The sequence below is a fragment of the Anneissia japonica genome, unplaced genomic scaffold (assembly GCF_011630105.1).
Source record: "Anneissia japonica isolate Jap-2015-1 unplaced genomic scaffold, ASM1163010v1 scaffold275_len1219475_cov178, whole genome shotgun sequence".
Taxonomy (NCBI): domain Eukaryota; kingdom Metazoa; phylum Echinodermata; class Crinoidea; order Comatulida; family Comatulidae; genus Anneissia; species Anneissia japonica.
This window is the reverse complement of record NW_022752912.1, coordinates 706636-719589: the sequence shown is the minus strand read 5'-3', so window position 1 is coordinate 719589 and position 12954 is coordinate 706636. Positions and strand designations below refer to the sequence as shown.

Below are 12954 nucleotides of genomic sequence, written 5' to 3'. Positions count from 1 at the left end.
TAATGCAACATCTTATTTACCGTCTATTTCACAGTGAGGAAGCAAACCCTTACAAGCCTGTACAGTTTGAAAAACAGGTAAGAAATTCTGGTTCCAAACCCGCACCTTTACTAAAAGCAAACCCAATCAAACAACCATTAAAGAAACGCTCTACGGCGGGGAACCAATCTCAAAACTTTCCAAAAGCCAAACCCATTGAAAAGAAAGAATTCAGAAGCTCGCTTGAAAAGAAAGAGAAACTTCAAAAGATAATCGAAAAACCAGCAACACCGAATAATCAGAAAAACCTTATCAAATCTCCTGTAAGAGATAACATGACCAAATCAATAAATTCTCCTCTGAACAACCAGTTGAAATCACCGTTTAAAACCGGTAAGAAGATCGAAAATCGTCATGATCTTTCGTCAGTGCCTCAACCATCTGCAATGACTCCAATAGAAAAGCCGATCATAAAGGAACCAAATGCTAACAAACTCGGATCCCCAATCAGTAAGACGTTGAATACGGCTGCCATGAAACTAGAAAGCGAAATGAAAGCCGCTAAACAAGTTGAAGAAAAACCGGAATGTGCTATCAACGCAGGCGATGAGGAGAAGACGTCTTTGGGGGCAGAGGGCAGGACAACTACAAAATGTAGCCGGCTTTGCACCTTCTTGTAATCTAAAATACAATTTTGTAATGAGCCTATATTGCGAATATTTTGGTATTACATAAGTAATTGTGGGGTTTTAAATAACGTTATATTTTCAAAAAAAAAATATGCTTGGATTCTCTCTCTGTCTCTGTTGAACAGTTACTGTCAAATCAATATTTACTATAAAATACAAGTAAGATTTCGGGATAGATATATGTCCCCGTAGGCCTAAACCTGGGCATTCACGCAGCGGCCGACGGGCGTCAGCCGACGCGATTTAAGCAACGCCACGAAGCGCGCGTACCGGATCCTTTTTATTGACGATCCATTCAGACTGCCACCGACAATCGGCGTCGGGCCGTCTAGCGCTCGCAGGGAGCGGAGTTTTCGTCGTACGACGCAGTGAGTGCCCGGCTTTAGTTAAGATCATGCATTATCTCGATACCAACCTAGGATGACCAATATTTTTATGTTTAGTAAGTGTAAATACAGTACAGTATACATACGTTGTTTTTATTAAAGCAAAATGCATAGTATAGAATGTCAAATTGCCCGACGCATGCGTTTTGTAATACTCTGACAAGAAAATACTGTTAAAATTGGGTGTCTTGACAAAATACACTAATGTTGGAATAGGTTATATATATTGAATAGAGCTTAATGTTAACATTATTATTATTAAACCGCTCCTGTGGTCTTTTCATTTTCAACTGATAAATTGCGTCATAAATAGGCCCTATTCGTTAAATAAGTTAAATGTTAAACTTAATACACCATCTATTTTTTTTTTATTTCTACAAGTGTATTATATTTTTTTTTTTATGGAAACACATTGAATCATTATATATACATATATATATATATACATATATATATATATGTACTTACATAATATAAGCATACATATAAAATAATGCTTTATATAGGCCTAATGCTTTATATACGAGTGTATTATATTTTTTGTATGGAAACACATTGAATCATTATATATACATATATATATATATACATATATATATATATATGTACTTACATAATATAAGCATACATATAAAATAATGCTTTATATAGGCCTATCTAAATAATATACATATATTAAAGCCTATATAATGTAATAAAGTTATCCAATAAAGATATTCAAACGACAAGGCATTCCATTTATCGTTTACCTCATAGCTATTCAGCATGTATTACGTCACTGTAATTACTAATATGTTTTTACTACTAGTGACTCTCCTACGAAAATACCATTTTCTAAGACACATAATAGAATGAAGGAATTCCTCGAACAACAAACATCTCACTAACGCTACAAAATCTCGGCAAGTTAAGAAACATGATTGTTATTAAACACCGTAACATTTTGTAAGCAATATTATCATTTATATTATATAATTTATATTTGCATGATCATAAAACAGCCTTGATTCTCTGCTCTATTAACAGAAATAAACATCGTGTAAGCTTACGAGAGGGCAAGGCTTAGTGGCGGAGGGGTATTGAAAACTCCAGCAACACGGTATGTCCTGCAAAATTTACCTCATCTAAACGAATTGTATAAATTGTAGATCAAAAAAAATAAAAAAGGACACCAATCCGTGTTTCTAATAATTATAAAGTGCAATGTTTAAACAAATAAATTAATTAACTAGAAATAGAACGTGATTTTTACACTAGGCCATATATATTATTGCAATGCATGTATTTATTATAAATGTTTGTAAACAGAAATTCCATAGCGAAGATTATTGTCCATTAAAATTCTTTTTGTAGATTTATGCAAGTTAAATACTCCCTGTCTTCAGCTTTTAAAAACTAGAACAAAACAAATGTTTTCTTCTTCACAACAGACGCACACTACCTTTCATATATATATATTTTTTAATAAACCCATAAATCGGCTAATAAGCAATTGAAAGAATTTCATATTAAATCATAATTATTAGTATTTGACCTATTTATTCTGTTTTAGCGGATAGTTCAATGTCGTAATGAAAATTTTGAGTTTTTATCTCCAGATTGTACGACAGTCGGTATAAATTTCGTTTCTCGACAGTGGCGGCTCCAGGATTTCCCTATCGGGGGGTGGGGAACCAAGGTCCCCGACAGGGGCTGATGTCCCCGACGAGAAAAAAGTGGGCGTGGTCGGGCGTCGCTAAAAACCTTTCGAAAGTGGTCCAGAGGACATAGCCTCCCGAAAATATGACAATAGGGGTTTCAAAGGCTTATTTAATCAATTTTAGAGTCTATTTAGGCCTATATGTACAAAATACATATATTTTTAAAAAAAATTTTCCCTGACGAATAGTGGATTTTCTCCCCGACTGAGGGAGGGGAAGGGGCCTCCCCGACCTGTCTCTTATACACATCTAGATGTGTATAAGAGTGCCTAACCCCCCCCCCCCCCCCGGTAGCGCCGCCACTTTTTCTCGAGATCTCTTTCAGCAAAGAAAGGAATGCCGCTGTTTTAATAATTGTACTAAAATGTTAACTCATTTAATAGATAAGAATAATCTTATCTATATAGATATAATAATAGATCAAGATGGTCAATACTTTTTTCTTATTATCTCTTTTATCACTTGTGGAGGAGGTGTTCTTCATTAAATAGAATTTAAAAAGAGCACAGGCACTAGTCTGGTAATATTAATATATTCGATTAATGTAAAATGTAAAATTTACACTAATTCGTTACGCAATGGCTGTTCAGATACGCGACTGCGCACAGCGCGCCGTCGTACAAGTGCGGCGCTATTAGCCAAAATGGCACCGAGAGGCTCTTTTTGCAAGCTCTTTTAGCAGCTTGTCTACTGTCACTCTAGTACTTGTACAACTTAACAGGTGAAAACTAATCAAACCAAAGATCTCAAACCCCGTTCAGACTATCAGATTTTATTTGACAAAAACATGTGACATGATGGCATACGACAGTTTTTTGTCAAAGAATATTTGATAATCTGGACAGAGCTTTAGATCTTTGACCACCTAACCGAGTGACACTTCCAATAAAGTAATATTTCATCGGGTGTAGTGATGGTCACTGGATAAATTTGCATTTATTAATATTTCACAGTTACGGGAATAAAATTGACTGTTTTGGTAGGCCAATTAGGCCTAATGTATGTATAAATGCTGAAGGAAAACAGATTTGTGGATCAGGACTACAGTGTCTCTTGATCAAGGATGACAATGATTGTTATGATCAGCTTGAAATTGTTAGCTTTACCTAGTACTGTACTGCAATACAAATTATTAGAAATAAACGTAATATTATTTCACTGTTAACGGAATAAATTTACTGGTTTGATAGGCCAATAGGCCTAATGTATGTATATAGTGTAATGCTGAAAGAAAACAGATTTGTGGATTGGACTTGGTCAAGGATGACAATGATTTTTATAGTCGGCCTGAAATTGTTAGCTTTACCGAGTACTGCAATAGAAATTAATAAAACTGAACATTATCTGAAATTGAAAATATTAATAGACGAGGCCTATGAAATTACTAGAAGTGTACGTATTAGTCTAATTACAAAGAAGTAGATTTTTGTAAGAAATCAAATGTGAAATTGAAAATATTAATAGACGAGGCCCATTAAGGTTGTTGTATAAGAAAATAAAAACAACTGTTACTAGAAAGACCACATTGGACAACTTTAAGGACCGGGAAGCTTTAGGATCCGGAATGAAATATTCAATGCGTTTTATAATATCTGTAGGCCTACTATGTTATGTGCCTTGATGGTGTTTCTTGAGATAGATGGGAGGGGACGGGATGGGTTTGAAGGATCAAGGCAATTAAATGGTGTGCGTTCATAAAAAACAAACATTAACTATAACTTATATCTCACCATAGTAGATTAGGCCGAATTGTATAAGCCTAATTATTTAGTAAATATTTATAAATGTTGATATTTTTATAAGCTATGTCTAGGCCTTCATACTGTATTTTTACTGTAGGTCAAGGCATACTATTTATAAAGATTTAAAACTTGGTGTAATTATGTATTTTCATGGTTAAATATTGAATGATAATCTGTAACTCAATCTTTAAAGTTACTCGTTTAAAAAAATAAAGGTCAGAGACATATATAGGCCTAAATCTTATATCAGAGGTGCTTTTTCAAAAACAAGTTTTACATTTTTTGCTTTTCAACATCAAGTATTATGATATTAATGGAAAGAATAATTTAATAACTATTAGCTTATTTGGAGTAAGCATATAAGTACTTTAAAGGGGAAAAAAATAAGCCCAACCTCAAATATAGCCATATCAACAATGATTAATGTTTTACCTTCCATGAATCAGCAAAAAAATAAAAAAATTAAAAAAAAATACCAGACAGGATAGCACTTATCTCACATGGGTCAGGGAGCAACGGGGGGTGGGTGGGCTACTGGTTGGAAACCGGACTGGTGGCTGGTGACCACGAGTCGGGTGGCAATATGACGAACGTCAAGAAAAACAGGGTGCAAAATAGCCAATACTGAGAATTGGTCAAGTGGTAACGGACTGGAACCATCCTTCATGATGGAACCAATGTTTATTTAATGAGTATTTTAATTATGATGATGATGATAATGATGATGACAACGATGATGATAAATAATGATAATGATGATGTGGAGAAAAATTATAATGATGATGAAGATGAAGAGATTATGATATAAATGTTTGGAACCATTGCCTGTCAGACAGTCAATGCTCCAGTCGGTAACCCATGGGTCGCGACCCAGGTTTAAATAAAATGATTTGATAAAATCAGGAGTGGCGCCGTAAGGGTGAAAAAATGATATATTTTCTACAAATTAGTATTACTCTCTCTATAAAATTGATTAAATAAGCCCCTAAACACTTAAATTTTACCTTGAACCTTACTTTCCCCCACCCCCTCCCCAGATTTAAGACTCTGTACTAATCTTAGTCAGCGCGCCGTACTTCTCAAGCAATACATGAAGTGGTTGAATAATGTTTGTATTTCCGCACACAGAAATAGTTGCATTAGAAATGTTATAGTGTTGTGTCACTTCACATCCTCGGCTCCGTATTTGTCTTCGTGAGGGAACTTCCGCTTTAGTGCCTTCTAAATTATTAGACCGTATGGAATCAAAACGTGACAAATCTAGCAACCAATGTCAGAATTAACTCGGTCAGATCAAAACGATGGAAATTAACGAATCCTGAAAATAAGCTTGAAACGCTGATTTATAGGTAATTACTTTTTTTTAATGAGTATGTTTATCAAATATCATATTGTTTTCACGAGTCACTACAGTACTTTGATATACAGTATTGCATTGGATGACATTTCTATGGTAACTGGAGGTCTTGGGTGGTGGGGAAAAAATCTGGGTCCTAAGAAATAGGCCTAAATGGTTGCCGTCCATATGCATTTAAACCTGAATAAATAATTACGTTTCCTGCCATAATGCTCTGTCCACATTATTAAATTTCATGGGACAAATTTGTGTGGTGTGTCCATATGTGGACATGATGTAATATTACACCCAAATATGGACATTTATTTGTCACACAACATTTAATAGTGTGGCCAGACTTTTAATCTTCAATCAATCATCAATTTACTCCACATCTTCCTTTTTTTCATTACAAAAAAATTACAATTGGTGGAAAAGGTAAAACGTGAATAGGGAAAATGTGTTAAAATTATTTGAAGATGATGACGAAGTTGATGCTAATGATAAGCTGACCTGTTTATTACTACTGTATTGTGTTAATAATAATAATAATAATAATAATAATAATAATAATAATAATAATAATAATAATAATAATAATAATAATAAAGATTTATAAAGCGCACATCTCCACCAATGGTGCTCAGAAGGCGCAGTGTCAATTACACCACAAAATCCATAAAATTCCCAGGATTTCAAGCAAAATACAAATACCAATTATCCCATCGAGGCAGTGTTGCTCCCCATATAAGGCAGTAGCATCAGCACCTTCCACCCCAGGATAAGCCAAGGGCTCCACTACCGTGCACTGCAAAAGGAGCAACATTGCGTCGACAGAGAAAAGTGGTAGGCCTATCATGTTTTTTTATTTTATTTTTTTTATAAATAATATAAATTCAACAGAGAAACATCAAGGTTCTCTATACGCCTCGGTGAAAATCCAAATGATTTGATGTATTCAGTTTAAAGCTGACGGAAAAAAAATTTTTTGTACGATTGTATAGACGAAATAAAGTATCTGAGTATCTGATGAAGATAATAATTATGGTGAACGCCGGGGGTGAACGTCATACTGATTATAACACAAGGTCTAGAGGGCGGGCCGGGGGAGAATTATCTATGGAGGAAGCAGTTTTTAGTCAACCAGAAGAAAAGTTAATTAAGGTAAGACTCGGTTAAATTTTTAGAAATTCTGAATATCATAATTGTTAAAATTCCGGGGATAAGGAGTAGGTTGATTGATACTGATATGCTACTTTATCTTTTGATGCTGAAAAAAAGGTATTGAGAGCATTCTTCAAAATTTGTAACCAACGATCTTAAAATCCTCTCATTTTACTCAGATTTCAGGTTTATCAGGTACTTATTTTTCAAACAGTGGCACACACCAAGTAGTGGTGTGGGACCAGACTATTAAACATTAAAATAACTCGTGTTAGCGATAGTTGCATAAATAGCGCCATCAAAATACTTTCAGGGGCGTAATCTTAGTAAAAACTCAAATGACGTCACAGATTAAATGCAACACTACTCATCCGAATCGCCGCAGACGTTCTCAGTTTCTCAACTTCGTCGAGGCTGTGAGAAAGTTACCATCACACTTTTCAGCAACTGCCATTCTGCTGTTAGGTAAGATTGTGCTGACATTTCGTATTTTAATGGATCGGATGTAATGTTTGTATTCAACTGAATGATAAGTATTTAGCATTTAGATCGCTAGGATCTGTATTTTACAAATCATCTTAAATTCAGATATGATAAGCAAGACCAATCTTCGTACGTTTGGGACGTCCCCGGAGTTACAGATTAAACATTTATGGGAAAAGAAAGCTATAAAAATCATTTAGTGAAGATAATATAATATGTACCTCATGACTTCTCTTTGCGATGAGGTTGATAGAGAGGCAATTTAGCCTTATTTGAGCAAGTGTTCCTAGGATGTATAATGTTTATTAACGACGTGCGCCAGGCGCAGGGAACAAAATTACTCACTTAGTCAGTTGGAGCACCTCGCTGTGAGGCCCACTTTAACACTAGGAATGTGTAATGTTTCGATGGTTGGATTTGCCATTAAATATCAGTGATCGCAATGGAAAATATGAATTAAACCAAGTTCCTACACGAGAGATTAAACTCAATATTAACTGTATAGGTAAATACAATAGAGTAGCTGTGGTCTGATGTCTTCTTGCCATTATGTTGATCGTAAAGGTTTTTTTTTTAGCCTGTACATTTAATTGCGACGTACCTATAACAAAATGGTCGAGTCTAATGTTTGATACCTCGGATGGAGGTAGCCGAAGCAGTTCACCTTTTATGGACATCAAGGAATACATTGACGATTTAATCCATTTCGGAGAGCAGAATTTAAATTATAATAAATTAATAACATCTCTTTGTCTTTATTTAGGAAAATGTTAAATACATTTTAGTTGAGATAATTCAGGAAAATATTAATTATTTTTTATGACTACAAAGCTTTGGCGTTATTTAATTTCAAATTTAATCCTTGCTGAAACTCGCATCCCAGAGAAACATCTTGTGAACTTATTATTTTAATTTGATTGACAAATAGGTAAGAATTAGGGACAGCCTGAATTTCTGAGTGCAGGGTTCATTGATTCCTACATTACTTCCTCATTTATTAAATCATGAAACTATAATGCCATTTGTGGTCTTTAGATGTTTTTAAGTTTCTTCACCAATAGCAACATTCATGCTATACTTATTTGGGTCAGTAATTAATTACTTTTTCTTAGGATACCCACAACTTGTATAATTAATATCATCCCATTCAGTGAAAGCTTAGAGATGTTCTATCAATAGCAATTTTATATTTCAATAGTATGATTTAATATTAAAATAGTATAATTTGACAGATGTAGACCTCATTTTAGTATAATTATTGATACTACTGTATTTGTTTTGCAATTGAATTTTGTTTTCGTTTTTTTTCTCAATTTGTTTTACTCTTATGCCTACTTAGTTTTTAAGTGTATATTAACAAGATATAGTCTTTCAATTTCTTCCTTTTTACTTAGACATTTTCTGTTTCTCTTCATTTAATATTTCATTACATTCTCCGTATTTTATTTTATTTTATTTAAGAGTTGTGTTAAAATTTTAAATTAATTACAATTATTGAATAGTTGTCATCTTGTTTAGATTCTTGCCTCTCAGTGAAATACAGTCCTTATTTCATTTTATTTATTTATTTTACCATTAAAATTCACATATTAGAGAAAAGGTATAACCAATACACATACAGTATTTTCCAGCCTTCTTGCAGATATTTTAACACACAGTCACCTAAATAAGGTTATTTTTTTGATCTGACATACAAGGACATATGTGTAATTCAGGTATGCAAGGACTACTCAGAGACCCTTTTCACTACAGTTGATGGTTACTTTAGAATCCTGCCTTAACAAATCCTTGAAAACATTGTGCTTTTATCTCTTAACCATTGAAAAGTTACAACACAAATTGTTGTCATAATAAATCAAATAATTGTCTTCATTCTCAATAAATACACCAGTTAACAGCTGTGCATAATAGGTATTTTTATTTACAGATATAAATTAAGTTTGAAAAAGAATTTTGGAGATTGCTACAGTAGGGCTCAGCCACTTATGTTTACCAACCAGGGGATGAAAATTGCAATTAAAGTTTATCGTATCATAAAATTCAATTAAATAGATTTAAATGGTTGACAATTAATTGACATAATAATGTTTACCAGGCCTACTACTGTACTAGGTGATAAATATTGCAATATAAATTTATTGTATTTGTAAAGAAAACTATATAAAGTAATAATTAACATTTACATTATATTAATAATGTTTACCATATTAAGTAAATTTTGTCCATACCTTTATTGTACAGTCTTAGGGCTGTACCAGTGCTGTGTATAGACATTAAAAGTTATCATGAATTCATGAATTTTTATTATAAGGTTCATTTATTTTATTACAATTTTCATTAGAATACAAACAATATGCTAGGGAGGGGTAAACAGCATATGTATGCTTTTATGAAAAGATATGATAACAGTGAACACAAAATGATTTTATTGTGTAGGCCTATTCTTTCAAGAGTAGGGAAGTCATTCAGGGTTGGGAATGTCTTTCAGGGGGAAGAGGGTCATAAGAAGAGTATGTTTTATACTTTCTTGTCCTGTACTGTAACATTTGACAAAAATAATTGACCGTTTACTGTATTTGCTATATTGTATATGGTTTGACCTAATTAACTTAAATTTCTGTTTTTTAAACATGACACTGGCCATCTTTGTGTGACTGGTTTTCATCAATCGGGATTTGATTTCTGTTAAAGAATCCAATAACCGTAATAGACACTTAGTTAAGTGTGTGATGATATTTATAGCACTCTGTTTTAATTGACACAGTAAAGTAGAATTTGAATTTAAATGAAGTAATTAAAATCTTGCCAATAAACAAAAGGATCACCTTGGTAACAGAGGAAGTAGGCCTAACTATTTTGAAATTCCTTTTTATCTTAATTAAGTATGAGGTATTCATTTTTTAGCATTAATGATTATAATGATTATTTCTACCTATGTTTTTATTTAAATCTTTGTGCTGCTCACTTGTACAATAATTTTGAATTAAATTCCCATTGTGGTCGATTTTGAAATGCCCTTTGGCGAGACACTTTAGCTACGTTCCTATTCAAGCATTAATATATCTGCATATTCCAGGTAATTCTCCAGGAAACACACTTTCTAGATATAACTGTTTGAATGGTTGGATAATTACTTTATCTTCTGGATTAGCCATGTGACAATTTTTAACTGGAAAATTGCTGAAGAAAAGTCTGGATAACATTAACAAGCTTGGCTGGACACGATAATAGGTCTATAAATGTAAATTGATTCACCAGTCCAAACCATGAAAATATAATTGGGTATTAACAAGGCAATTTGACAATTGTGTTGCTATAAACATAGGCACCACAGTTTTAAACTTGGATTAGAGCCATGTTCATAACAAGAGGTCGGATTGAAATGAACAATGAATTAGGGGCCAGTTTCTGCTGCCAAACCGTATATATATATACGGTATTTTTAAAATACGGTATATTTTTTTGCAGCAGAAACGGAGCTCATAAAAACATACCATATTTTTCCCCACTATTTTTGTGGAATTATTCCGGTATTTTGCAACAGACACCGTATTTTTCATACCCCATTTCTGCTGCCAATAAAAATACTGTATTTTGTGCCGAATCCTGACATGATGTCAAGAGCCAGAGCATAACGCGGGCAGGTTGTTTTGATTTTTCTGTCGTGGAAAAGCGAAAAATAATGCGAAATGTGGACTGAAAATACTACGATATTAGCCAATACTAAATAACACCAATAATTTCTAGGCTGTAGCAGAAGTTGGGGTGTAAAACTTCCTTCGTTGCAACTTTTAATTATAGATGAAACTAAAATTACAACGTTCTTAAAGAAACCATGTTTATCGTGAGCAGAAAAAAAAACTCACTACACAGGTCAATCCAAACTTCTGTCTCACTAAAAACATTTTGGGTAAAAGAGGACCTTTTAAACAAGACCACCCAAGAAGTACTTTTAGCAGAAACGGGACGCTGGATTTCAGATACCGTATTTTATATGGTATATTTTATAGCATATTTTTAGGAAAAGCAGCAGAAACAGGACCTTAGTCACCACTACTCAAGCAGTGCTGCTGCCTATACAGTGGTGTAGTATATAGAGGATGCATGCATGCCCCAAAAAAGGTTGCACCCCCATTAAAAAAAAAAAATCTAGTACCTCTAGTAGTTTAAAATCACCTCATATCACCTTTATTTACTTAATTATTGATGCCCCATTTCACTTTCGTGCATCATCCCCCACCCCCCCATATCAAGACTCCAGGATACTCCACTGTGCCTATGTAATCATTATCATTGTCCTTTTTTCAATTAAAACTAAAATAGAAATAGATCCTGAAATTGGAAGAAATTTAAAGATATTCACCATACAGTATGTAGGAAAGTGCATTTCCAGGCCTCTGAGAAACTTCCCCACCACCATTTTTCAATCTTAGATTTGTCACTGTTTGAACAGCTAAGCCAAGGTGGTCAAAATATTCAGACCCCTCTACTGTATCATATTAAATAATGTGATGCTCTGTAACTATATAAAAAGAAATATATATAGAAATTTCATTCCATTACTTTAGGGGAGACTCCTTTTATACCTTGTTTAGCGAACCCGCAGACTGCAAATATTGATGATTTTGAATAAAAACAAAATTTAATATTTGGCCAATTAGCGTACCCCCCCGCCATGAAAAATTAAAAGTATTTCTTACTTTTTATTATGCCCTCCGCTTGCTTGAAATCTCCAAAGATAAGATATGTATATTTCTTCCTAATTACAGTATATAAATTTTAAGCATTTAACCATCCTACTTAACATTAAGCAATAAAATTTTATTTTTATTTTCTCCTCCGTCTGGATGTTTTTGGCAAAACTATTTGCTAAATAAGAAAACAAAATTTTATTTTTATTCCGCCCTCCTCTGATGATTTAAAAAAAAAATAAGTATGCGAAATAAGGAATAAAAAAAGTCTTGCCTTTACAGGTAGTGAAAAATGTTGATGTCTCACTGAAACTTATCCACTAAGTACAATACAGTACTTTACTTATGCCAAGAAGTGTGAACTTGCGTAAATATTTTTTTTTTCTCCTTAAACTATATAAGTATATAAGTTTGTAAATCATAAACTCCCAAATGATCAGGAATTCCTAGAAGGTTCAATTAATGGTCCAAAGGATTAAATAGTAAAACAAGGGAAGTGACAGGTGTTGCATGTAGAACTACACTCTAGAGTGAAAAAACAGAACAGTTTAACCATGGTCACTTGTACTTTTTCCAATGGTAAGGGGTTATACCATACTCAAATAACAGCACTGAAATACTGTACAGGGAAGTTACTGAAATGAAATGGCAGAATTTAGAAAATAAATAAAAAAATTGTTGCATTCTTTATGTGAAATCAACCAAACTTTTCATCTGTAAAAATTGCTAGTTTTTTAAATTTATAAAATTAGTGTTTCCATTGAAAGACAACTTGTAGGAAGAG

At 33.3% G+C, this 12954-nt stretch overlaps 2 protein-coding genes across 8 annotated transcripts in view; both read left to right on the top strand.

The window, feature by feature from the left end:
- The window catches only part of LOC117122461 (soluble guanylate cyclase 88E-like), a 20039-nt gene extending 17827 nt beyond the window's left edge, over positions 1–2212 (top strand). Inside the window, exons 13-14 of one of the 2 annotated variants that reach the window (XM_033268046.1) lie at positions 35–77; positions 2081–2212. In XM_033268046.1, coding sequence (XP_033123937.1) covers positions 35–77; positions 2081–2086 — 49 coding nt within the window. In that variant the 3' untranslated portion in view covers positions 2087–2212. Of the gene's footprint in view, positions 1–34; positions 1494–2080 lie in introns of those variants that run through there. The other variant, XM_033268045.1, reaches the window with a different exon arrangement.
- Positions 2213–7324: 5112 nt separating this feature from the next.
- Positions 7325–12954, top strand: part of LOC117122419 (troponin I-like) — a 25269-nt gene continuing 19639 nt past the window's right edge. For all 6 annotated transcript variants that reach the window (XM_033267980.1, XM_033267976.1, XM_033267979.1 and 3 more), the window contains exon 1: positions 7325–7461. The gene's annotated coding sequence lies outside the window, so the exon portion shown is untranslated. The remainder of the gene's footprint in view (positions 7462–12954) is intronic.